General features: G+C 48.4%; 2 protein-coding genes across 2 annotated transcripts; both read left to right on the top strand.

The window, feature by feature from the left end:
* The first annotated feature begins 42 nt into the window (after nucleotides 1-42).
* On the top strand, nucleotides 43-13,267 carry LOC147097283 (hydroxylysine kinase-like). The gene is made up of 4 exons (XM_085972101.1): nucleotides 43-413; nucleotides 4,797-4,939; nucleotides 8,556-8,739; nucleotides 11,979-13,267. Exons 1-4 carry the CDS (start codon nucleotides 77-79, stop codon nucleotides 12,458-12,460), a joined length of 1,146 nt encoding a protein of 381 aa, XP_085828227.1. The 5' UTR covers nucleotides 43-76; the 3' UTR covers nucleotides 12,461-13,267.
* A 1,637-nt stretch (nucleotides 13,268-14,904) lies between these two features.
* LOC147097282 (hydroxylysine kinase-like) lies at nucleotides 14,905-26,995 on the top strand. Its single transcript, XM_085971990.1, has 5 exons — nucleotides 14,905-14,913; nucleotides 15,557-15,839; nucleotides 16,059-16,198; nucleotides 23,368-23,551; nucleotides 25,429-26,995. The coding sequence occupies exons 1-5, from the start codon at nucleotides 14,905-14,907 to the stop codon at nucleotides 25,896-25,898; spliced, it is 1,086 nt and encodes a 361-aa protein (XP_085828116.1). The 3' UTR covers nucleotides 25,899-26,995.
* The last annotated feature ends 880 nt before the right edge of the window (nucleotides 26,996-27,875 follow it).

Below are 27,875 nucleotides of genomic sequence, written 5' to 3'. Positions count from 1 at the left end.
TGTTAAGAATAAGTTACATTTGTCGGAGCGTCGCATTCCTTTATTTGATCAGTTTCATTATCTTGCTGTTTCTCAGATGTCCTCCACAGAGAAAACTGTTCTGATCAAACCCTCACTGAGTGAAGCCCAGGCTGGTGAGTTGGTTGGACGGTTGTACGGTCTGAAGGTCTCCAGTGTCCAACCATTGCCCAGTTACGATGACCAGAACTTCCACATCCTGGTGTCTGAGACCCAGGGGAGCGGAGATCACAGTAAGAGCTATGTCCTCAAAGTGATGAACACTTCCATTAGCCAAGATGCTGATTTGCTTGAAGTACAAACACGAGTCATGATGTTTCTGAACAAGAAAGGTTTCCCTTCGCCCACAGTAATCCCAACCATTGATGGCAAGATTATGTCATTGGAGACAATTGGTGAGTGTCATTTATCGGTTACTGTACATCGGGTTCAGGTCAAGGGTGTGTTGCAAAATTTAAAAGTTTGAACTTTTAAGTTCATTCCTGGCAATTGCTAGATGAAGAAAGACTAAGGGTCATCTAGTTCGCCTTCCACCAGCCTGGGAGTCACATGATACAATGATAATGGACTTGTTGACTAGTCACAGCCATCAATCTCTACCAATGAGTCTACACCAGACCCAGGCGTGAGGTGAGGAAACTCCCAATGGTGGAGAGCTTTGGGAACCACAGGTCCAAAGTCACCTGTTCCTCCTGATCATGTCACACTCACCACACGTCACGTCTCAAATTAATCATGCGCTGTATTCCAAAATTTTATTTTCTGAAAGAAATCTGATTTGCATTTGAATGAAACAATACTCTCTGCTTCCAGCATCTCCCCAGGGAGCCTGTTCCATAGATTGACCACTCGCTCGCTGAAATATCGCTTCCGCAGATTAGTTCACAGTTTAAACCCCTTCAAGTGCAGGCTGTGTCCGAGGAAACAAAGGAATGGGAGGAGGCAATTTAGCCCCTCGAGGCTCTTCCGCCATACAATGAAATCATGGCTGACCTGTGACCTAACTCCATTCACCCACCAAGGTACAATATCGACAACAACTTGCATTTATATGGCACCTTCAACACAGCAAAACATCCCAAGGCACTTCACAGAAGCGATATCAAAGAAAATTTGACACCGAGTCACATAAGAAGATATTAGGAGACGTCACCAAAAGGTTGGAGAAAGAGGTAGGAGTTAAGGAATGTCTTAAAGGAGAAGAGAGAGGTAGAGAGATGCTGAGGTTTAGGGAGGGAATTCCAGAGTTTAGGGCCTAGGCAACTGAAGGCACAGCCACCAATGGTGGAGCGATTAAAATTGGGGGTGAGCAAGAGGCCAAAATTTGAAATGCGCAGAGATCTCGGAAGGTTGTAAACCTGGTGGAGGTTATTATTCCTTAATACCCTTACCTAACAAAATGTGTCAATTACAGATTTTAAAATTTTCAATTGATCCTCAGCCTCAACAGCTTTTCGCAAAGGCTGGTGAATGTGTGGAATGAACTCCCCGGGAGGTAGTGAGGTCTTATTGCAGGGAACGTACCTGGAGGAAACCTTGGCTAGTGGGAATCAGAGGAACTGTGGGTTCCGCCAAGGCCACTCAGCTCCAGACCTCATTACAGCCTTGGTCCGATCATGGACAAAAGAGCTGAATTCCAGAGGTGAGGTGAGAGTGACTGCCCTTGACATCAAGGCAGCATTTGACCGAGTCTGGCATCAAGGAGCCCTAGTAAAACTGAGGTCAATGGGAATCGGGGGAAAGACTCTCCACTGGCTGGAGTCATACCTAGCACAAAGGAAGATGGTTGTGGTGGTTGGAGGTCAATCATCACAGCCCCAGGACATCACTGTAGGAGTTTCTCAGGCCCAACCATCATCAGCTCCTTCATCAATGACCTTCCCTCCATCATAAGGTCAGAAATGGGGATGTTTGCTGATGACTGCACAGTGTTCAGATCCATTCGCAACTCCTCCAATAATGAGGCAGTCGATGTTCGCATACAGCAAGACCTGGACGACATTCAGTCTTGGGCTGATAAGTGGCAGATAACATTCGTGCGACACAAGTGCCAGGCAATGACTATCTCCAACAAGGGAGCGTCTAACCACCTCCCCTTGACATTCAATGGCATTACCATCACCAAATTCCCTACCAACAATATCCTGGAGGTCACCATTGACCAGAAACTTAACTGGACCAGCCACATAAATACTGTGGCAAGAGGATTTGAGTGCAGAAGTAAGGAAGTCTTACTCCAATTATATAGGGCCTTGATGAAACCACACCTGGAGTACTGTGTACAATTTTGGCCTCCTTACCTAAGGAAGGATATACTTGCCATAGAGGGAGTGCAACGAAGGTTCACAAGATTGATTCCTGGGATGGCGGGACTGTCGTATGAGAAGAGATTGAGTAAGCTAGGCCTGTATTCTCTTGAATTCAGAAGAATGAGAGGGGATCTCATTGAAGCATACACAATGATTACAGGGCTTGATAGGATGGATGCTGGGAGAATGTTTCCCTTGGCTGGGGAGTCTAGAACCAGGGGTCACGGCCTCAGGATAAAGGGTAGGCCATTCAGGACTGAGATGAGAAGACATTTCTTCACACAGAGGGTGGTGAATCTTTGGAATTCTCTACACCAGAGGGCTGTGGAGGCTCAGTCATTGGGTATATTCAAAACAGAAGTCGATAGATTTCTGACTAGTAAGGGCATCAAGGGATATGGCGATAGGGCCGGTGAATGGAATTGAGGCAGAAGATCAGCCATAATCTCACTGAATGGCAGAGCAGGCTCGAAGGGCTTACTCCTGCTCCTATTTCTTATGTTCTTATGTTCTTAACAAGAGCAGGTCAGAGGCTAGGTATTCTGCGGCAAGTGTCTCACCTCCTGACTCCCCAAAGCCTTTCCACCAAGTCAGGAGTGTAATAGAATACTCTCCATTTGCCTGGATGAGTGCAGCTCCAACAACACTCGAAGCTCGACACCATCCAAGACAAAGCAGCCCACTTGATTGGCAGCAACTCCCAAAATCGCGTACTCTCCCACCTAGAAGGACAAGGGCAGCAGGCACATGGGAACACCATCACCTCCAAGTTCCCCTCCAAGTCACACACCATCCTGACTTGGAAGTATATCACTGATCCTTCATTGTGGCTGGGTCAAAATCCTGGAACTCCCTCCCTAACAGCACTGTGGGAGTATCTTCACCACACGGACTGCAGCAGTTCAAGGCGGCTCACCACCACCTTCTCAAGGGCAACTAGGGATGGGCAATAAATGCTGGCCTTGCCAGCGACGCCCACATCCCATGAACGAATAAAAAAACATACCATTCCCTCAGCCCTGGACTGCAGTAATCCTCACCCATCTGTCTGTTAAGCGGGAATAAAAGATGCAATGGCACCACCGAATCTGAACCTGTGGTTCCTCTCGTACTGAGCAGGATTACTATTGCAACAACACATCATCAGTCAGGTAAAACTAGCCGCCAAGGTTAATCGGTCAATGAGTTAATGTTCTCTCTGTAGGACCTTGCAGTACACACAGTGGTTGCGATGTTTGCCAACTGAACAGTTACACTTTAAAAAGTAATTATTTGGCTGCGAAGTGCTTTGAGAGGCTCTGAGAATGTGATAGGGTGCAATATAAATGAAGCTCTTTCTTCATCATTAAGGCACAGATTTTCCTCTGATTGTATCTGGGGAATGTTCAGTTCCCGGACTCAAAGCTGATCTGTATCTTAACTCCATTTACCCGCCTTTGCTCCATATCCCTTGATACCCTTACCCGACAAAACTCTCTCGATCTCAGTGTTGAAAGCTCCAATTCTCCCCCGGCATCCACAGCCTTTTGGGGGAGAGAGTTCCAGGTTTCCAGATTTCCACTACCCTTTGTGTGAAAAAGTGCTTCCTGATTTCACTCCTGAACGGCCTAGTTCTAATTTTAAGATTATGCCCCCTTGTTCTGGATTCCCCCACCAGAGGAAATAGTTCCTCTGTCTTTCTAAGCTCAAGGGAATACATAGAATTACATAGAACATACGGCACAGAAACAGGCCAATCAGCCCAACCAGTCCGTGCCAGTGTTTATGCTCCACTCTGGCCTCCTCCATCCTTCCTCGTCTAACTCTATCAGTATAGCCCTCTATTCCCTGCTCCCTCACATGCTAATCTAGCCTCCCCTTAAATGCATCGATACTATTCTCCTCGACCACTCCCTGTGGTAGCGAGTTCCACACTCTCACCACTCTCTGGGTAAAGAAGTTTCTTCTGAATTCCCGATTGGATTTCTTGGTGACTATCTTATATTGATGGCCTCTAGTTATGCTCTTCCCCACAAGTGGAGACATTCTCTCTGTGTCCACTCTATCAAAACCTTTCATAATTTTAAAGACCTCGAGCAGGTCGCCCCTCAGCCTTCTCTTTTCAACAGAAAGATATAAGGTATTAAAAAAATCCAAGTTTATAGAAGCTAGCCTTATACTTTAACCCTTTAAGCCCTAGTATCATCTGGTGAATCCGCGCTGTACCTCCTGCAAGGCCAATATATCCTTCCTGAGCTGTGGTGCCCAGAACTGAGCACAGTACGCCAGATGGGATCTGACCTTAAATGCCCCAACTTCCCTTTAAGATACAGTTTGCTGTTACAGATGTTCTAACAGGGACACATGCACCTTTAAGCCTTCCACTGAAACCTACAGAGCAGAACAGTTATAATCTGCTACTGTACTTAGAATGAGAAAGGTTAAAAATTGAATGTAATATTTGACTGTATTAATCAAAATATATTACAGAACAGGGGAATGAGTACAGACAATACATGATCAGGCTGCTGACATACCTTCCTGGAACCCCAATGGCCAAACTCACTTTGGATCATCGGACTTTCTACAATGTGGGCAGAACTGTTGCCCAAATGGACAAGGTTCTTCACGAGGTACTTGAATATTTTGCTCCTTATTTTATTAATTGTAGATACGGGCTCGGAATCTCCGTGTAATTGTCGGCGCAGCAACAGCGTAGGAGCTGCGCCGCCACGCTAAGTTTGCACGTAAATGGCCGACGCTGGTTTTAGACCGGAACCTTGCGAGCCGCAAGTTTCCGAAATCAGTCCGCTGAGGAAAGCGACTGAACTCATTAACATAGCCCCGCCTCCATGCAAAAAGACCACGAGTTTCCTGCCTTTACATCAGTGCTGATCGGGTGTAAATTTACAGCCCAACATGTCAACGTAGCACGGCCTGAATTAGATTTCTGGAGTTTGACAGCGATTAACCTTTCTCACTGGGACCCGCACTACACTTAAGCTTTCCACCATCTACAAGGCACAAGTCAGGAGTGTGATGGAATACTCTCCACTTGCCTGGATGAGTGCAGCTCCAACAATACTCAAGAACCTCGACACCATCCAGGACAAAGCAGCCCGTTTGATTGGCACCCCATCCACCACCTTAAACATTCACTCCCTCCTGCAGTGTGTACCATCTACAAGATGCACTGCAGCAGCTCGCCAAGGCTTCTTCAGCAGCACCTCCCAAACCCGCGACCTCTTCCACCTAGAAGAACAAGGGCAGCAGGCGCATGGGAACACCACCATCTCCAAGTTCCTCTCCGAGTCACACACCATCCTGACTTAGAAGTATATCACCGATCCTTCATTGTTGCTGGGTCAAAATCCTGGAACTCCCTCCCTAACAGCACTGTGGGAGTACCTTCACCACACGGACTGCAGCGGTTCAAGGCAGCGGCTCACCAGCACCTTCTCAAGGGCAATTAGGGATGGGCATTAAATGCTGGGCTTGCCAGCGACGCCCACATCCCATAAAAACGAGTAAAAAATAAAATAACCAAAGCGCTGCCGGTCTCAGTGCCTCCGGAATTCTTCGCAGCCTCGCTCCCCCTCCTCCCCAGGTGTTCAGAAGGACTGAGTATCTGGAATGGTCTTCCCAATGGGGAATAGGCCTGTTCTGCATAATAATAATGGGAGAGGAAGTGAACCAGCAGAGGTAAGAGGCTCTGAGACTGAGGCACCATGGCAACAGACAGCAGCCCATCTTCTTACACCCACGCTATTACCCCTATGGGTGGCGCTGCCTTTCAATTTATTTTATGATGGGTTTTCCATTTCGCAGGAAATTAGGGTTTAAGTTCCCATCGCCAAGATCAGTGTCAATTTCTGCTTAATCTCGGCGTAAATGGGATCAAGTAAATTCTGGGCCACTGAGTTTCATATAGAATCATTGAATCGTACCGCACAGAAGGAGGCCATTCGGTCCATCGTGCCTGTGCCGGCTCTTTGAAAGAGCTCTCCAATTAGTCCTACTCCCCCTGCTCTTTCCCCACAGCCCTGCAAATTTTTCCTTTTCAAGTATTTATCCAATTCCTTTTTGAAAGTTACTATTGAATCTGTTTCCATCGCCCTTTCAGTCAGTGCATTCCAGATCACAACAAAAAATTCTCCTCCTCTCGCCCCTGGTTCTTTTGCCAAACCAACAGTAGCAGAGACAAGCCATTTAAACATGAGCCCCATGTTTACTAGGAGTGAAAGTCCATCTAAATAGGTTCAGTCACAAATAATCACCTTTTTCATTCAATTTAAGCCATTTAGGTCTTACTTGTGGCTTCATTTTGAAAATGTCAGCATGCCTATATTACTCACCTAGTCCCGGACCCAACTGGGCACCAGAAAACTGTAGCTGGGATTTTCAATCCTCACTGAGTCCGTGCTCCCAGACTCCACCAGGATTGGCTAGTTTCTGGGATCTTGTCCGTGGTCCTGTACAGCTTCTCCCACTGGTGGAGGCTTCGGTGTATAAGATGGCTGCCACTGCAAGGGGTCCGGGTGACACATGCCCTGTCGGCCCATTTGCCAGGAAAGCCCTCCCATGGGAGCCCACACCCACAGGGTGGAGTCCTGCTCCCCCCATATTCCTCCCCAATCAAAGGCCATGTATACAAGTCCATCCAGAGAACAAAGACTGTGCAGATGATGCTAACACTTCAGACAGTATTGGGAAAGTCAGGTATAGATTGTTGTGTGTTCTTTTGGTCACTTTATTTATAAAAAGGTACGGAGACAGGGGAAAGATTCAAAGGAACACACAGATTTTTCCAAGTTTTAGGCCATTAGTTTTGGAAGACAAGCGAGTAGGATTCCACCCATTCTTATTGGAAAGTGGACCATTAACTGAGCTCGACGATCCAAGCCTTTCAATCAGGAAGAAAATCGACAGATTGATGCAGATCGCTATTATGGGAAGGAATTGGGAAGGAAAGAAAGGGGAATGAGTCGAGGCTACGGAAGAGGCAACTTGTTCACGCTCAGGGAGTTGAACTTATGGAGTAGTCTGTCATCAACCTGCTTGTTCAGACTCCTGACACATTCACAAACTGTTCGTGTGAGGAAGGGGTTGCTCAGACTGTCCTGATCTGCTAATGTCACACTGCTATTGGTTTCTCTTTATACTGTAGTAATGATAACCTTTAGCTTTTGCCTGTTAGACAAGGAACTCCAAGTCACTTTAGATGCAGTGACCGCTGAACTGCTGAGCTAGCAATGGCCTTACAGCGATGGCTAGTTTAGTCATGTCTGTAAGCCGAATGAAAAGACGTACTTCATATATTTCAGAGAACTTTAATACAGTTAGTTCTACAGAAGGAAAACTCTGGGTGTACATCATCCTTTTTAGAAGCAGGAGATTGGTACAGAATGGCACTGAGTGCAAGACAGACTTATAATTCAAAGTTTCACCTGGTGGAATAGCAATTACTTTGTAACAAGCGTGAAATTATCGAGAAGATAACAAAGTTGGGGAGTTGTAGTATGAAAAACGAACTCGTTAAAACTAAAGTTATGGATAAGGGACAAGCTGATTAAAATTCTCCGTACATGGAGTCGTATTATGTAATGCAGAGATGTGCGGATTGTCAGATGGAAGGGGAAGAAAAACATTAAAAGTGGGTGTTGGGGCAGATACTTAGGACTCGTAAAGGCCTAAGATCCTGAGCTCAGAACTGTAACATGTTTCAATCCTCCGACTAAACCCGCAAGGCTGTGTGGTAAACACTGCTTTTAAAGTATATGTTTAATTACTGCATACTTAATTAATCTGTGACATCTGAGATTCAGTGTCTATGAACCCTATTGATTTGAGGAGTACGGACACACCTATCCTCTCTAACATAAGGATGAGTTCGTAAGTCAACAAGGAAAAGAAGGAAAAACAAGCTATTTACCGCAGGTGCTGTAAATCTTAAACAAAAACAGGGAACGCCGGGAACAGTCAGCAGGTCAGGCAGCATCTGTGGAGAGAGAAACAAAGTTAACGTTTCAAACACATGGGCTCTGATGGGCTGACTGTTGAGAGTTTCCAGCACCTTCTGTCTATGTTCAAGGGGCCGAAGGATGTGCGGTTGACATAAGCCCCAGCAGGCAGTGCATGGTCTGAAATGGGAATGAAATGGTGAGATGAGCGGGGTGGGTTGACCAGCAGTTCCCCATTGCCACCTACTCACACTCTTATCATTCAGTCATGGATTTGTCCAACTGTTAGGAATTCCGCCACCCGACCAGGAAGAGTCTGTATCGAGAAGAATTCATGTGGAGTCTTTCAAATATTCACCTCCTGGAAAGGTACCTGCATGAAATGGAGGAGGGCGACACGCGCTGGATTGTAGAGCAAGTTATTCAGCAGTTCAAGAAGAAGATCCTTCCCAACCTGGGCAAGTTCCCTAAAGGTAAGTTAGTCTTATTGAAAAACTGGACGCCTTCCTGAAACTGATGGGGTCACAGGATCGTAGAATGTTCCAGCACAGAACCAGGCCATTCGGCCCATCCAGTCTGTCCCGGTGTTTATCTCCACATGAGCCACCTAGTCAAATCCCACTCTCCTGCTCACTCCCCATACCCCTATTTAACTCCTGATTGGAAGAATGTGTGGAGGGGGCGGGAGGCAGCCTTTACCTGGGAGAGCGGATCACGCCCCCCACCCCACACTGCCCATTGTAGAAGCTGCCCGATCTTCATTCAAGGGGGTTTGGAGTACAAGAGTAAGGAAGTCTTGCTGCAAGTATATAGGATTTTGGTGAGACCACACCTATTGTGTACAGTTTGGTCCCCTTACCTAAGGGAGGATATACCTGCCTTTAGAACGGGAGCGACAAAGGTTCACTAGATTGATTCCTGGGGTGAGAGGGTTGTCCTAAGAGGAGAGCTTAGATTAGAATGGGCCTATATTCTCCTGAGTTTAGACGAATCAGAGGTGATCTCATTGAAACGTATAACATTTGTAGAGGGCTTGACAGTGTAGATGCAGGGAGGATGTTTCCCCTGGCTGGGGAGTCTAAAACTACGGATTAATCTCAGGATAAGGGTTTGGCCATTTAGGACTGAGATGAGGAAGAAATTTCTTCACTCAGAGGCTTTGTGAATCTTTGGAATTCTCTCCCCCAGAGGGCTGTGGAGGCTCAGTCGTTGAGTATATTCAAGTCAGAGATCGATAGATTTTTGGGCACTAAGTAGTGGATGGATCAATGGATATGGGGATCAGGCAGGAAAGTGGAGTTGAGGTAGAAGATCAGCCATGATCTTATTGAATGGCGGAGCAGACTCGAGGGGCCATTTGGCCGACTCCTGCTCCTATTTCTTATGTTCTTATGTGACCATGGCCATGCAGACTCTGGATGCTAACATGTCTGCCACCTTAAATAGGATGACAGACAACTTAGCATTGGCCTTACTGCGTGTCACTGATCTGCACCAGAGTGGTAGGAGTGAAGTGCGGCTGGCCCATGGAAGGAATGATGGTGAAAGGGGACATGACAGTGGGGACTCCACTCAAAGGGCTTCCACTTCTCACCCATTGCCTCCCCATCCCCGTCCCCACTCAGTCAGTACCCGACATACTGCCTCGTGTCCCAATGGCCGAGCCTGCCCATGTACAGTTGCAGGTGGAGCAGTCCTTGATGGGGCCTTCACAGGCTCCAAGAGGTCGTCGGTCAAGAGCCTCTCAGCAGTCGGAGCAATGATCTGAGCAGCCTGTCTCTACCTCTGCTGAAGCAGCAGGGGATGCACCACGTAGCAGCATTAGGAAAAGAAAGTGCAAAGCTTTGTAGTTGCACAAGAGTATGTGCATGGGTGCATGAGAAACTGTTCTGTTGTTAAGTTCCTGTTCTTTAGTGGAATCACATAAAATGTATTACTTTGTACCACTTTCCCGTGTTGCCCATTCTTGGTTGCTGGGTGGCAGCTTCCCTTTTCAGTTCCTTCTTGATTAATGGGAAGACATGAATTGATGGGGACCAATGGGGGGATGTGCAATGGGTGGTTGGTTGGTTACAGCACTGCTTTGTGTCAGTGGGATTTGGGGTGGTTGGATGTGAGAGTGGCCGTTGGATGTGATTGTTACATCGGTCCAGCGGTGGTAACTAACTAAACCTTACAGCTATAAGGGTATCCCTGGCATCTCGGGCAGCAATGTGAGTGGCTGGTTCTGTGTTGGTGTCGCCGCCTTCCTCCTCCTCCTCCTCCTCTTCCAATCCTCCAATCTTCCAATCCTCCTCGACCAATACTCTTCTTCCAATCCTCGTCCTCAATCCTCCTCATCCAATCCTCCTCCTCCTCCTTCTCCTCATCCAATCCTCCTCCTCCAATCCTCCTCCTCCTCCAATCCTCGCTGATGTTCAATGTTGTGCAGAGCGCAGCAACCGATGTCCATTCTGGAGACCCTGGCTGTGTGTGCATACTGCAAAGTGCCTCCAGATCTGTCCAGGCACCTGAAGTGCATCTTGAGCATGCCGATCACTGACACATCTGGTTGTCATGTGGCTCTCGCTGTCCTGCTTGGGCTTATTGGTTGGGTTCCATCAGCCTTTGTCTGCTAGAAGTCACCCTTTAAGTCTGCTTGCAGGTCCAAAGACGTCAGGGAGCTTTGACAGACTATTGTCAGATTAGTGTATCAAGGGATATGGAGCAAAGGCGGGTAAATGGAGTCGAGGTGCAGATCAGCCATGATCTAGTTGAATGGCGGAACAGGCTCGAGGGGCTGAATGGACTCCTCCTGCTCCTATGTAACTGAAAGGCAGTAAAACGATAGAATTGGAACATAACTTAAGGGATGTATAAGAGGCACCTCGCTGGGGTGATGTTAACTTTCAGCAGGGGTGGAAAACACTGAGGAAGAGCTCTGTGTGTAACAGTCGGAGGATCCACTACCGCCCGCTGGTGAAAGTTAGAATCTATCCCAAGTGTCAAAAGGCTTTCGATGGTCAACTTTCTTTTTAAGATATATTAAAAATCAGTTTTTCTTCTTCTGACCCCTTCTCTCTCTCTGACACATTCAAAACATTTCCAGCACGATTTAACAAAAAGAACATGTGCCAATCACTCTGTTTTACAATCAGACGCTGTTCGTTTATAGTAAAACCATATTAAAACTTCCCCCAGTGTTGAACACTGTCTGATCTCCTTCAAACAAATCCTATTGGCTTTTTGCAATCTCTACAATTCTTTCCAAAGCGTTGCTCATTACAAATATGATCAATTACTGTTATCCAATTGTGTGTCTATATTCACAGATTCCAATTATATTTTAGGACCCGTGAAAAGACTGAGGGTCATCAGCCTGGTAGGCACATAATACAATGATAATGGAGTTGTTGACTAGTCACAGCCATCAATCTTTATCAATTAGTCTACACCAGACCCTAGTCTACACCAGACCCAGACATAAGGTGAGGAAAACCCCCAGTGGTCGAGAGCTTTGGAAACCATAGGTCCAGAGTCACCTGTTCCACCCGATCACGCTACACTCACCACATCATATCTCAAGTTACTGTATCCCAAAATATTATTTTCTGAATGAAATCTTATCTCATTAGAATGAGTGAATACAATCTGTTTCCTGATATTAGCCAACCAATGTCCTTCCTTCATCATTATATATATATGATGATAGAAAGTGTTACCCTTTTTGCAGGCATTATTCACGGGGACTGCAATGACTACAACATTCTTCTGGAACCCATGGATTCATCAGATGACGTTTCGGTGCAGAAACCCGGCCTGACCCGTCCACAACCCGAATTCCGGATTTCCGGCATCCTGGACTTTGGTGACATGAGCTACGGTTGCTTTGTGTATGAACTAGTTATAAGCATCACGTATTTCATGATCGAGAGCAGAGACCCCATAGGCCTCGGCGGCCATGTGATTGCAGGCTTCGAGAGCGTGATCCCGCTGACGGAGGTGGAGCGAGGGGCCGTCTTTTTGCTGGTGCTCTGTAGGTTTTCTCAGTCGCTGGTTATGGCCAGGCATAGCGTCCGGCTCAACCCAGAGAACGAGGAGTACCTCACAGTCACAGCGGTGAAAGGCTGGAAGCGCCTGCACCAACTGTGGGAACTGGGCAAAGAGGCAGTGGAGAAGATCTGGTTCGACACAGCCAAGTCCTATCAGACTTAGAGTGGATGCTGTGCGTGCCAACACACACAGTGCATCGCTGTCAGTAATATAAGGGAAAGGACAAAGATCTAAAAGCGATATTGCGTCACCTCTATCAATCCTCGCCCCCTTCAAACAGCTGAGCAAAGTTACATGTTCTTCAAACAGTTTCTCTTCTTCAGGTTGCTATTTGACATCAGGAGGTTAGCACAAGAGAGCCGGGACCAGGATAAGGCCATTCAGCCCACTTCTGTCCCTTCCACAGACCCTGTACCACCTGATTTGTCCTAAACACTCCTGAGCCTGTTTAATGTCCACTTTGTCAGTAAGCAGTTGCCTCCACTGACACCTGGCGGATGGGAGGGCTCAGCAGGTTGGATTTCAAACTTCCCCGTGGTTTTGATCAATGTCACTCTGTGTCAGGAATGTCATGATTGTCTGACCGTCTCGTGTCTGAAAGTCCCATGTCTGAACATTTCGTGTCTGAATGTTGTGTGTCAGAATGTAAACTTGTGAGCGTAAGAATCGGCTGAAGGACATTGCATTAACCAGAGATGCTCATATAAGGCAATGCCAGTTCCAGTTTGATAAGGAGAAAACAGTGTATAAAAAGTTTTAGGGGAGAGAAACTAACAAGGATGAGCTCATGCCTACGTTAAAATCTGCTGACAAAACTCTGCCTGTAAATTGTGTTATACTCTGAAGAAATTATACTCTGCTTTAGATTGTTCTTTAAAGTAGAGAAAATAAAGTGATTATAACCATAAGACTGAATTCATTACTACTCAAGTGAACAACGGAAGATTGTTTAAAACAACAGCCCTGACTCTCTCGACGCTGCCAGTGGATCAGCTATCACCGCCCCTCTTTGCATCTCCCTCCAGAATGTCCGCTCACTTGTGAACAATGCCTTTGCCATCCATGAGCTTATTGTGGATGACTGCATCGACATCATGGCCTTGACAGAAACCTGGCTGAGGGGTGATGACACCTTCCCCCTAAATGAAGCCTCCCAGCCTGGCTATACCTTCCACCACTTGCCCTGCCCAGACCATTGCTCTTATCACCAGATCACCCCTACTCTGCCAGTACTTTCTCCACCTTTGAGCATCTCACCTTGTTCCACCCCTCTCACCTCTTATTTCTCTACCGCCCTCCCAACTGCCATAAAAACTTTATCACCGAGATATCTTCACTGCTTTCCTCTCTCAGCCTCTGCACCGAGCGACTTCTCATCCTCGGTGATTTCAACCTCCATCTCAATTCATCATGCTCTCTCTCCTCTGAGTTCACCACCCTCCTACCCCCTCCTATCCTCCCTTAATTTCTCTCTCCACATAAACTCTCAACCCATTTTCACGGCCACCCCCTCGACCTTGCCGTCCCACATGGCCTCGCTACTCCCATTGTCTCAATCACAGATAAGGCCATCACTGATCACTTCCTTGTATCGCTCTCCACCCACATCCCCCTGTAATCCTTCCAACCCTACTTCAGTCTGTGTCCACCTCTGGGAAAAACACTCTCCCAATTCACTTACAACTGCACTTTCAAAATCCCAACTGTCCAGCCTTTGGCCCTCCATTCACCACGACATTTCTGCAGCTACCCTCACCTGCACCTTCGATGCACTAGTTCCCATTAAAACTATTACTCTCTCGCAACCTGGCCATTGCCCCTGGTATGGCCCTCATCTCTGCTCCCTTAAGTCCAAGGGATGCAGACTTGAACGGATATGGCGGACAACTGATTGAGCCATTCACCGCCACATCTGGCTGGACCACATAAAGCATTATCGGGTCCTGCTCTCGTCTGCCAAAACTGTTCACTATTCCAGGGTCATCCTGGAATGCAAAGATAACCCCCGGCTTCATTTCACTACTGCAAGCCGTTTTCTTAAACCCCTCTCCCCTGTCTCCTCCACCCTCACCTCCAACAAGTGTGAAGAGCTCATGGACTTCTTTGTCACTAAGATTGAGGCAATTTGATCAGTTTCCCCTGCCGCTTCCCTCCCTTCCCCGAGCCCACCGGGCCAAACTTCCTCTAGGACCCTGCCCTGGCTCTGAACTCACATCTTTAGTTTCTCTCCTATCTCCCCTCATGCTTTCTCTGATCTCATCTTGTCCATGAGACCCACCTCCTGCTCCCTTGACCCTATTCCCACTAAACTGCTGACCACCCAACTTCCCTTCCTGGATCCCATGTTAGCTGATATTGTTAATAGTTCTCTCTCCTCAGGTACTGTCCCCCTCTCACTCAAATCAGCCGTCATCACCCCTTTCCTCAAAAAGTCAACCCTTGATCCCTCCGGCCTTGCAAACTACCGCCCCATCTCCAACCTCCCTTTCCTCTCCAAAGTCCTTGAACGTGCTGTTGCCTCCCAAGTCCGTGCCCATCTTTCCTGGAATCCCTCCAATCAGGTTTTTGTACCCTGCCACAGTACCGAAACGGCTCTTATGTCACAAATGACATCGGTAGGAGCTCTGTGTCACCGTCCTTGCCTCTGAGTCACAAGGTTGTGGTTCAAATCCCACTCCAGAGACTTGAGCATATAATCCAGGCTGACACTCCTGTGCAGGACTGAGGGAAACATAGAAACATGGAAGATAGGAGCAGGAGTAGGCCATTCGGCCCCTCAAGCCTGTTCCGCCATTTAATGAGATCATGGCTGATCATCCAAATTCAGTACCCTGTCCCTGCTTTCTCCCCATATCCCTTGATCCCTTTAGCCTTAAGAAATATATCTAACTCCTTCTTGAATATATTTAATAAGTTAACCTCAACTGCCTTGTGTGGTAGAGAATTCCACAGGTTCACCACTCTCTGGGTGAAGAAATTCCTCCTCTTCTCAGTCCTAAATGGCTTACCCCTTATCCTTAGACTCTAACCCCTGGTTCTGGACTCCCCTGCCATCGGGAACATCCTTCCTGCATCTAGTCTGTCTAGTCCTGTTAGAATTTTATAAGTTTCAATGAGATCCCCTCTCATTCTTCTAAACTCCAGTGAGTATAAGCCCAATCGACCCAATCTCTCCTCATACGTCATTCCTGCCATCCCAGGTATCAGTCTGGTGAATCTTCGCTGCACTCCCTCCATGGCAAGAACATCCTTCCTCAGATAAGGCGACCAAAACTGCACACAAACGGTCTGAAGGTCTCCAGTGTCCAACCATTGCCCAGTTACGATGACCAGAACTTCCACATCCTGGTGTCTGAGACCCAGGGGAGCGGAGATCACAGTAAGAGCTATGTCCTCAAAGTGATGAACACTTCCAATAGCCAAGATGCTGATTTGCTTGAAGTACAAACACGAATCATGATGTTTCTGAACAAGAAAGGTTTCCCTACACCCACAGTAATCCCAACCATTGATGGCAAGATTATGTCATTGGAGACAATTGGTGAGTATCATTTATTGGTTACTGTACATTGGGTTCAGGTCATGGTTGACCAGTTACACACCCCTTTAAATGTTTGAACCTTTTAATAAATGTCCATATTTGCATGATTCCTTGTACACACTATAAATAATTAGAAATCAGTATCTATTGATATTGTTTAGCTTCTGAAAGATTAAGCTAACTAATTTAGCAAGAATGCTGTGCTCCTACCTTTTACAGATTGCGGGGAAGTCCATAAGGCCCACATGGTCCGGTTACTGATCTACCTTCCTGGAACTCCATTGGCCCAAATCCCCGCAGGCCCACAGATCTTGTACAAAGCTGGCCGAACTCTTGCTCAAATGAAAAAGGCTCTTGAAGTAAGTCAGTGTACTCTGCCTCAAGAATTGTCCTTTAAAAGGGCCGTGCATGGCACACATGGAAACTGTGATGCAAATCAATCTCTTTGTGTAGTTCAACAACAACAATTTGTATTTATATAGTGCCTTTAACCTAGTAAAACGCCCCAAGGCGCTTCACAGGAGTATTGTAGGACAAAAAATTTGACACCGAGCCACATAAGGAGAAATTAGGGCAGGTGACCAAAAGCTTGGTCAAAGAGGTAGGTTTTAAGGAGCATCTTAAAGGACGAAAGAGAGGTAGAGAGGCGGAGAGGTTTAGGCAGGGAATTTCAGAGCTTAGGGCCTAGGTAGCTGAAGGCACGGCCACCAAAGGTTGAGCGATTATAATCAGTGATCCTCAAGAGGGCAGAATTAGAGCAGATCAAAGACCCCCTCCTATTGTAACAAATCAGACTTGCTTTGGAGCTTCTTTAGCCTGACACCACATAATACATTATGAAGGGATTGTTTAAAAAGCTTTCTTCCTTCATTATATATGGGCTGTGGGCATCATAGGAGTGATTCCAAGCATGAAACTGCAGGAAGTCTGATATCACCAATAGCTGGATATTGGAAAGCTTTGGTCATTACAAATTTATCTGGTTTTTGTTTAAAAAACACAAATGTGGAAAGTGTCCAGGTGTCCCAAACATACACCGTTTTCTTCTAAATCAGAGTCCTGGTTGGTGACTATAGCCAGATCCAGGGCAATACGGAAGATGTGTCTTCTTTTATTGTGCTGTGTAACTTCCTTGGCCCATTGGGAGAAGGTTTCACCCGATACACAGTGGCCACAGTAGGAGAAGGGGCCACCCAATACACAATGGCCACAGCAGGAGTAGGGGCCACCCAATACACAATGGCCACAGTAGGAGAAGGGGCCACCCAATATACAATGGCCACAGTAGGATTAGGGGCCACCCAATACACTATGGCCACAGCAGGAGAAGGGGCCACCCAATACACAATGGCCACAGCAGGAGAAGGTGCCACCCAATACACAATGGCCACAGCAGGAGAAGGGGCCACCCAATACACAATGGCCACAGCAGGAGAAGGTGCCACCCAATACACAATGGCCACAGCAGGAGAAGGGGCTACCCAATACACAATGGCCACAGCAGGAGAAGGGGCCACCCAATACACAATGGCCACAGTAGGAGAAGGGGCCACCCAATATACAATGGCCACAGTAGGATTAGGGGCCACCCAATACACAATGGCCACAGTAGGATTAGGGGCCACCCAATACACAATGGCCACAGCAGGAGTAGGGGCCACCCAATACACAATGGCCACAGCAGGAGAAGGGGCCACCCAATACACAATGGCCACAGCAGGAGAAGGGGCTACCCAATACACAATGGCCACAGCAGGAGTAGGGGCCACCCAATACACAATGGCCACAGCAGGAGAAGGGGCCACCCAATAAACAATGGCCACAGCAGGAGTAGGGGCCACCCAATACACAATGGCCACAGCAGGAGTAGGGGCCACCCAATACACAATGGCCACAGCAGGAGAAGGGGCCACCCAATAAACAATGGCCATAGTAGGATTAGGGGCCACCCAATACACAATGGCCACAGTAGGATTAGGGGCCACCCAATACACAATGGCCACAGCAGGAGTAGGGGCCACCCAATACACAATGGCCACAGCAGGAGAAGGGGCCACCCAATAAACAATGGCCACAGTAGGATTAGGGGCCACCCAATACACAATGGCCACAGTAGGATTAGGGGCCACCCAATACACAATGGCCACATTAGGAGAAGGGGTCACCCAATACACAATGGCCACAGTAGGATTAGGGGCCACCCAATACACAATGGCTACATTAGGAGAAGGGGTCACCCAATACACAATGGCCACAGTAGGAGAAGGGGTCACCCAATACACAATGGCCACAGTAGGAGAAGGGGTCACCCAATACACAATGGCCACAGTAGGAGAAGGGGTCACCCAATACACAATGGCCACATTAGGAGAAGGGGTCACCCAATACACAATGGCCACAGTAGGAGAAGGGGTCACCCAATACACAATGGCCACAGTAGGATTAGGGGCCACCCAATACACAATGGCCACAGTAGGATTAGGGGCCACCCAATACACAATGGCCACATTAGGAGAAGGGGCCACCCAATACACAATGGCCACAGTAGGATTAGGGGCCACCCAATACAAAATGGCCACATTAGGAGAAGGGGTCACCCAATACACAATGGCCACATTAGGAGAAGGGGTCACTGATGCGCTATCAATTACTCATAAAAGACTGAGAGTTAGAAGAGTAACTAAAGGCTTTTATTAACAACAGAATGGAGGTCTGCCTCGAGTGGTCGACCGGTCCAGGATCTAAGGGCTGGGGAGCAGTCACCTTTATACTAGGACCTGTGGGAGGAGTCAGCCGAGGCATGTCCAGGCATGTACACAGTGGAATACAAACAGGACAAACAGGAATACAAACAGTGGTTTACCACATTCACCCCTTGTTTAAAATTGAGTCCGGCGGGGTGAAGTGTATTAAAAGTTAGTGTATTGGAGTCTCTCCGGAGGTCTTGTCTGCCGCTGTGATTGGCGTGGCGACGGCAGGGGTAGTGAAGCTTCCGGCGTCGAGTCCAGCGTAGGCTGTGGCACAGGCGTGTCGTCCTCGTAGATGTCGAGCGGGTCGCGGGGCCCAGGCCTGCCGTCTGCTGGGGCTGGATATCGGATCGTGGGGGGGGGTGGTAGTGGGTAGTGGGTTACTGTGGTCCCCGAGGGTGCAAGGTCTCTTATGGAGACTGTGTCCTCCCGCCCGTCCGGGTATGCGATGTAAGCATACTGGGGGTTGGCGTGGAGGAGGTCGACCCTCTCGACCAGGGGGTCCATTTTATGGGTCCTCACGTGTCTTCTCAGTAGGACCGGCCCTGGGGACGTCAGCCATGGCGGTAGCGATGTCCCTGATGTGGACTTCCTTGGGAAGACAAACATTTTCTCATGAGGGGTGGCGTTAGTGGCAGTGCAGAGCGCATCGGGGAGCACATCCTGCCAGCGGGAGGTTGGAAGGCCCCTAGACTTTAAGGCTAGCAGGACGGCCTTCCAAACTGTCGCATTTTCTCTTTCCACCTGTCCGTTCCCCCGGGGGTTGTAACTGGTGGTCCTGCTTGTGGCAATACCCCTAGTTAGCAGGTACTGACGGAGTTCGTCGCTCATAAACGATGAGCCCCGGTCGCTATGGATATAGCTGGGGAAGCCGAACAGGGTGAAGAGGTTGTTCAGACATTTAATGACCGTGGCACTGGTCATGTCCGGGCAGGGGAAGGCGAACGGGAAACGGGAGTACTCATCAATAATATTGAGGAAGTACACATTGCGGTCGGAGGAGGGGAGAGGCCCTTTAAAATCAACGCTCAGGCGCTCGAAGGGGCGAGTGGCTTTTATCAGGTGGGCCCTGTCTGGTCTATAAAAGTGTGGTTTGCACTCAGCGCAGACTTGGCAGTTCCTGGTCATGGTCCTGACCTCCTCAATAGAGTAAGGCAGGTTGCAGGCCTTGATGAGGTGGAAGAACCTGGTGACCCCCGGGTGGCAGAGGTCATTGTGGAGGACCCGTAGTCTATCGATCTGCGCGCTGGCGCAGGTGCCACGCGATAGCGCATCCGGGGGTTCATTTAGCTTCCCGGGCCGGTACAAGATCTCGTAGTTGTAGGTGGAAAGTTCGATTCTCCACCTCAAGATCTTGTCATTTTTGATTTTGCCCCTCTGCTTGTTGTTAAACATAAAAGCAACTGAACGCTGGTCAGTGAGCAGGGTAAATCGTTTTCCGGCCAGGTAGTGCCTCCAATGACGCACAGCCTCCACAATCGCCTGGGCCTCCTTCTCAACAGCGGAGTGTCTGGTCTCCGGGCCTTGGAGGGTTCGTGAAAAGAAGGCCACGGGTCTCCCCGCCTGATTGAGGGTAGCGGCCAGGGCAAAGTCGGACGCGTCGCTTTCCACCTGAAAGGGGATGGATTCGTCCACTGCGTGCATGGTGGCTTTGGCAATGTCCTCCTTGATACGGTGGAAGGCTAAGCGGGCCTCTGCCGTCAAGGGAAAAGAGGTGGACTTGATCAGCGGACGGGCCTTGTCCGCATAGTAGGGGACCCACTGGGCGTAATAGGAGAAAAACCCTAGGCACCTCTTCAGGGCCTTGAGGCAGTGGGGCAGTGGAAGTTCCATAAGGGGACGCATCCGGTCGGGGTCGGGGCCGATGACTCCGTGTTCCACAACACAGCCAAGGATGGCGAGGCGGTTTGTGCGGAATATGCACTTCTCCTTGTTATATGTCAGGTTTAGGAGTTGGGCGGTGCGGAGGAATTTTTCGAGGTTTGCGTCATGGTCCTGCAAGTCACGGCCGCAGATGGTCACATTGTCCAGATATGGGAAAGTGGCCTGCAACGCATTTTGATCTACCATCCGGTCCATCTCCCTTTGGAAGATGGAGACCCCGTTGGTGACGCCAAAGGGAACCCTAAGGAAGTGATAGAGGCGGCCGTTTGCCTCAAAGGCAGTGTACTGGCGGTCCTCAGGGTGGATGGGGAGCTGGTGGTACGCTGATTTCAGGTCAATGGTCGAGAAGACGCGGTACTGCGCGATCTGGTTGACCATATCAGCTATACGGGGGAGTGGGTAGGCGTCCAGCAGGGTGTAGCGATTTATTGTCTGGCTGTAGTCGATGACCAGGCGCTGCTTCTCGCCGGTCTTAACGACCACAACCTGGGCTCGCCAGGGGCTGGTGCTGCCCTCAATAATCCCTTCTTTCAGGAGCCGCTCCACTTTGGTTTTAATGAAAACCCTGTCCCCGGCATTGTATCGCCTGCTCTTTGTGGCGATGGGCTTACAGTCAGGGGTGAGGTTAGCAAACAGTGGTGGGGGGGTGACTCTGAGTGTGGAGAGGTTGCACCTGGTGCGCGGCGGGCAATTTGAAAGCTGCTGGCTGCGGACTGTGAGTGGGGGTAGGGGTCCACCGTACGCCATCGTAACACTTTTAAGGTGGCACTGAAAATCTAACCCCAGCAGGACGGCAGCGCAGAGGTCAGGCAGGACCAGAAGTTTAAAATGATCGTACACGGTCCCGTCTACTACGAGTGTCACCACGCAGTAGCCGCCGATGTCCGCCGACTGGGACTCGGAGGCCATAGAAATCCGCTGTTGCGCAGGCAGGACTGGGAGAGAGCAACGCCGCACCATGTCGGGGTGGATGAAGCTCTCCGTGCTCCCAGAGTCAAAAAGGCAGATTGTATCGTGACCATTTACCTTAATGTCCATTGTGGAACTGGCCAGTTGGTGCGGTCTCGCTTGGTCCAGTGTAACGGATGCCAGCGTAGGGGTCGGTGTGTCGCTGCGGGTATCAGATGAGGCGGTGTCGGGGGCCTGCTGCGTCCCGGCTGTTGTCCAAGATGGCGGCGTCCATGATCCCCATGTGGCTGGAGGCGTCCAAAATGGCTGCTGTACCGGTGATTCGCACACGGCCGGGGAGGTCCAAAATGGCGGCCCGCATGGCCCACACGCGGCGCTGCTGGGGTTCGGGGTGGCTTTGGCCCTGCAGACGCTAGCGTAGTGTCCCTTCTTCCCGCAGCCCGAGCAGATCGCGTTTTTCGCCGGGCAGCGCGCTCTGGGGTGTTTTGCCTGGCCACAGAAGTAGCATTTCTGGCCTTGGGGCACTGCTGTCTGGCCTTGGGACACTGCTGCGGTAGTTGGGCCGTTGTTGGGGTGTGGCTGGGGTGGCACGGCACTATGAGGCGGTCCTACCGTGTCCCAGGCTGTCATTCCCCGCGGCGTCCACGGTGCAGAGGAGTAGGCATCCATGCCCTGGTAGGCTGCATCCAACGATAGTGCGAGTTCAGAGGCCTTGTTGAGGTCGAGGTTACTCTGCTCCAACAGTCGCTGTCGTGTGTAATTGGATCTGTGGCCCGCTACAAAAGCGTCCCGGATAAGTTCCTCTGTGTACACGGCGGCCTTTACATCCTTACAACCACAGGCCCGGCCAAGCACAGACAGTGCCTGAAGGTATTCCACGGTCGATTCCCCAGGTTGTTGTTTACGACTCCCCAGGAGGTGCCTGGCGTACACTTCGTTTACTGGGCGCGTGTACTGGTCCTTGAGGAGCTTGATAGCATCCACGTACGAGGTCGCGTCTTGGATGACCGAGTACACTCGGTGGTTCACTTTGGAGGTCAGGACATCCAGTTTGTCCTCGTCCGATTTGATTGCTTCGGAGGCGGTCAGGAATTTTTCGAAACACTTAAGCCAGTGAGTAAACTTGGTGGATGAGTCCGCCTCCCGATGATCTAAGTCCAGGCATGCTGGTGTGAGGATCTTCTCCATTATAAAAATGTTGTTAATAAAATTGATGCGCTATCAATTACTCATAAAAGACTGAGAGTTAGAAGAGTAACTAAAGGCTTTTATTAACAACAGAATGGAGGTCTGCCTCGAGTGGTCGACCGGTCCAGGATCTAAGGGCTGGGGAGCAGTCACCTTTATACTAGGACCTGTGGGAGGAGTCAGCCGAGGCATGTCCAGGCATGTACACAGTGGAATACAAACAGGACAAACAGGAATACAAACAGTGGTTTACCACAGTCACCCAATACACAATGGCCACATTAGGAGAAGGGGTCACCCAATACACAATGGCCACAGTAGGAGAAGGGGCCACCCATTAGATGGTGGCACATTGAGAGAAGGGACTACCCAATGCACAATGGCCCATTGGGAAAATGAACCACCTAATAGATGGTGGCTCATTGGGCGAAGGGACCACCCAATAGATGATGATTCCAGTCGGGAATGGAGTCTGATTCCTGGTGGTTTAATGTCATATAGTAAGTATTAATTTTCCATGCTGATGTTGGGTGGGGAACATCAGTATCGAATCCCTGGCAGTGTAGACTGAGTTTACCTCCGCTTTCCCTTTATCTACAGTGCAAGGAGGTGTCCATCTTGGTCCAGCCTCATTGTTTCCTGTCTCCTGGGTTAAAAATTAACTTCATCAGTAACTAAACTTGGACCTATTGATGCTGAATTGTACAGAATTCCACAACAAATCCATAGGCGTTTTTGATCCCACACAGCACGATTGATATATTGGTGGGGTGAAAGTAATGGATTTGTCCAATTGTTAGGAATTCCAGCATCCTACCCTGAAGAGCCTGCAGCGAGAAGATTTCCTCTGGCATCTTTCAAACACTCACATGCTGGACAAGTACCTGTACGCAGTGGAGGAGGGCAGCAATCGCCGAGTTGTGGAGCAAATCATTCAGCAATTCAAGGCAAAGATACTTCCAAATCTCAGCAAGTTTGGTAAAAGTAAGTGCCCACCTCCCTTGGCCCTGAAGCCTACAGGGTTGCGAGTCACCTTGGGCGGTAGCGCTAACCGGGCGGTGTCAGTGGGCCGTCAGTTATACGCCCGCTGGATATTCTGATCCACTGTAATCAATGGAATCGAATATCGGGCGGGACGTGCAACGGGCGCCTGAAACGATAACGTCCATTTTGGGCCGCCGCACAAGATGCATTTCTACCCCGACAGATCTTAATACTTTCCATGAGAGGCCGAGAGAAAGCAAGAGAAGAAAGGAGAGAAAGAAAGAGAAGGAAAGAAAAAGAGAGAGAAAGAGAGAAAGAAAGAAAGAGAGAAAGAAAGAAAGAAAGAGAGAGAGAGAGAAAGAGAGAAATAAAGAAAGAAAGAAAGAAAGAAAACAAAAAAAAGACTTGCATTTCTATAGTGCCTGTCACGACCTCAGGTCATCTCAAAGCGCTTTACAGCCAATGAAGTACTTTTTGAAGTGTAGTCACTGTTGTAATGTGGGAAACGCAGCAGACAATTTGCGCACAGCAAGCTCCCACAAACAGCAATGTGATAACGACCAGATAATCTGTTTTTTTGTGATGTTGATTGAGGGATAAATATTGGCCAGGACACCGGGGAGAACTCCCCTGCTCTTCTTCGATATAGATCTTTTACGTCCACCTGAGAAAGCAGATGGGGCCTCGGTTTAACGTCACATCTGAAAGTGCAGCTCTCCCTCAGCACTACACTGGGAGTGTCAGCCGAGATTATGTGCTCAAGTCTCTGGAGTGGGACTTGAACCCACGACTTTGTGTGTCAGAGACAAGAGCTCGACCACTGAGCCGAGGCTGATACTAAGCTTGGACTGGAGGCATGGGTAGACCAGAGTGACAGGCTCACTGCAGCTTTTCTGGTGCCAGCCCAAAAATGATCAGATTCATGTATGAGAGAAATGGCCAGTAATTTGAACTTTAGTACCTTTCGGTCCTTTTGAAGACCCAGGACAGGACCTATGTCAGCTCTCAGCCTAAGGAGACCATGTTGGTTGGAACTCCAGAGGCAGCCCAGGAACATCCCCAGACATACCCGTGATACTGTCCATGGACATGGGGGATGGCGCAGCACTAACACTAAGACTCACCTGCTCATATCCCTCCATGGCCTCGCCTCTACCTATCTCTATAACCTCCTCATACCCTACCCCCCTTTGAGATCTCTGCATTCCTCCAATTCTGGCCTCTTATGCATCCCCAATTTCCTTCACTCCACCATTGCCGGTCCTGTCTTCAGCCGTCTAGGTACTAAGCTCGGCAACTTCCTCCCTAAACCACAAGACCTCCACCTCGCTCTCCTCCTTTAAGTCGCTCCTTAAAACCTACCTCTCTGAAGAAGCATTTTACCAACTGTCCTAATATCTCCTCCTGTGGCTCGGTGTCAAATTTTCGATGATAATGCCCCTGTGAAGTGCCCTGGGGCGTTTTACTACGTTAATGGCGCTATATAAATGCAGGTTGTTGTTGCTGCTGCTGCCTCCACCTGGGATTCGGGCCATTTTAAACAGGGTAGAATCCGGGAAGATTTTGCTTTTGCCCCAAATTGCCTCCCCTTCCCCCTCCGGTACAGGGCTTCCACGTAACCTCTGCCCCGGCTCCCCATTGGAATTGCAGGGCCAAAGGATTCAATATATTTCCAGCCGACCTCCCGTGGCGTTGCTGACACTGATTCAGGCGATACGGTAAAGTGCGACTGCCAGGCTGCGACGAAGCGAGTGTGACGCTTTAAGAAGCACCTGCTACATAACAAGACTTTCAATAGAGCTTCTTATTAAGTTATAATTTAAGTGTTGTCTTTAGTTATGGATGATAAAACATTACAATGCTTGTGTCTTTCACAGGCATTAATCACAGGGACTTCAGTCATACCAACATTCTGGTGCAGCCCGTTCATTCTTCAGCTGATCACTCCAACCCAACTCGCCCACAGCAGGAGTTGGATATTTCTGGTATACTGGATTTCAGTCACATGAGTTACGATTATTGTGTACATGACGTGGCCATATCCATAATGTATTTGATGCTCGAGAGCAAGGATCCCATAAATGCTGGCGGCCACATTCTCGCAGGCTTCGAGAGTGTGACCCCTTTAGCCCCCGAGGAGCGAGATGCCTTGTTTTTGCTGGTTCTTTGCAGGTTTTCCCAATCGCTGGTTCTCGCAAGATATAATATTTTGCTTTACCCAGAAAACGAAGAGTATCTTTTGACCACAGGAAGAACGGGCTGGAAGCATTTACACCAGCTCTGGGGGTTGGGTAAAGAGGCAGTAGAGAAGATTTGGTTTGAGACAGCCAAGTCCTACTGCACCTGATGTCGACCCTATTGGTTCTGTGTTGGCCCAGGCACACTGACCTCTAGGATAAGAATGGCACTTTTAAGAGAGGAATCATTGAATAAAAAATCAAGCAATATATCCGCTGCCTGGAATTCTATAAGTGCTTTAAGTTACGAATTATTTAGCTAAATTTTTAAACCAGTTTTCACTCCCTTTATGCCTGCCTTTCTGTTACTGTACCATCTTCAGCTGAAATAAGGGCCCAATCTGTAGACCTCTCTACAACCACTTAGTCTCACTCCAGAATTTCCTCTGTCCAATCTCAGAATAGTGTATCCAACCACCGTGAGGTGTGACCCTGGGCAATTGGCCTTGCTAATCTCCGAACCTGATTGTCCTGAGACCAAATCATGGAATTAATCTCCTCTGAACCACATACAGTCGCTGACTATATTATGGGTGATTTTGAGTTGATTGTGTAAAATGCTACGATGTGAATAGGACTGAAATTCCACAAAAAATCTCCTCCCTCCACATCCTGATTTGCAAGTCGCTCTGCGACGGTTTTGATTGAGTTATTTACATTGGACAGTTCAACAATGGAATCAATGATCCAAGAATCTGCTGTGAATAGTACTTGATGCAGCCACTGGAAATCCAAGGTAGCACAAGACTGTTACACTGCAGAGCAGTTACTGGAGATACTTTTTCTATACTGTCACGTTTCTTCAAATCAAAAGTACTTCATTGGCTGTAAACGGGTTTGGGACGTCCTGAGGTCATGAAAGACGTGATATAAGTCCAAGTTCTTTCTTTCTTTCTTATCTAAACAGTTATGGAAAGATATGGTGCTCCTTATGTTACTGGCTGAGACCCTGAAAGATGCCACAATTTTAAATATACCAAAACATAAACTATATCTGAATTTTATGCTGTAATGTTCATGGACCCAATGTTTATTAAAACATGCAAACAATAGCACGCAGCTATCAAAAGTCTTGTTTTTTTTGGTGGATAGTTTCAGATTGAAGAGCTAGATATCCAGATGTGTCCAAGGTGCCAGATTCTGGGACCAACTCCAATGACCCACGCGGCACGAAATATCCGGGATGAGCCCATTCCTCGTCCTCCAGGCCGTACATCAACAACTCTGGTGTGTGGAGGTGTTTGATCAGGATCTGATGTTACAGACAGTGGCCAGGCTGTCGAACACATTCTTCCCATTAAACACAGTCACCTCAAAGAGGAAACAATCCTTTGATTAAACATGGCCGCACTTCCTTTCCCCACCAGATCCGGAACACTCTCTGGACGTCTTTTGTCTCTTTCCTTGTCCTATCACCATCTTGTCTCGTTTTGAATACCTCTTAATGTCTCTTCACTTTTCTTTTGTTTTTTCATCCCCATTTCCCAGCCCCCAAACTGGCCTTTTAATATGTTTCATTTCCTGTGTTTCTTCAGTCCTGACGAAGGGTTTCGACCTGAAACTTTGACTTTATTTCTCGCTCCACGGACGTTGCCCTGGCCTGCTGAGTTTTTCCAGCATTTCCTGTTGTTATTTCGGATTTCCAACATCCGCAGTATTTTGCTATCGTACTGGGCTTTTCTTTCCTGTCTTTGGAAGAACTACCCATTTTATCTTTACTCGTGCGAGGAGTAACCACCGCCAGATTGTGTATTGGTATCTTTTGTCAGAGTACCTACGAGGAACATAAATTACCTGGGTGCGACTTGTCAGATTGTCTATTGGGAACTTTTGCAGGTCGCACCCAGGTGATTTATGTTCCCCGCAGGTGCTCTGATACTAGAAGGGGTATGGTAGTGTAGTGGTTATGTTACTGGACTAGCAAACCAGGGGCATTGACTACTGAGTCCACAGAAGCTGCGTTCAAAATCCCACCATTGCAATTTGCCATTTTGAATTCAGTTTAAAGAAATTTAGAAATTTAAAAGCTGCCATCAGTAAACAGTGACCATGAAGCTGTCAGATTGTCATAAAAACTGGTTCACTAA

The sequence above is a fragment of the Somniosus microcephalus genome, chromosome 32 (assembly GCF_052327205.1).
Source record: "Somniosus microcephalus isolate GS21.2 chromosome 32, FLI_Smic_1.0, whole genome shotgun sequence".
In the NCBI taxonomy this organism is placed as follows: domain Eukaryota; kingdom Metazoa; phylum Chordata; class Chondrichthyes; order Squaliformes; family Somniosidae; genus Somniosus; species Somniosus microcephalus.
Note: the sequence above shows the minus strand (reverse complement) of the source record. Positions and strands in the feature narration are given on the sequence as shown.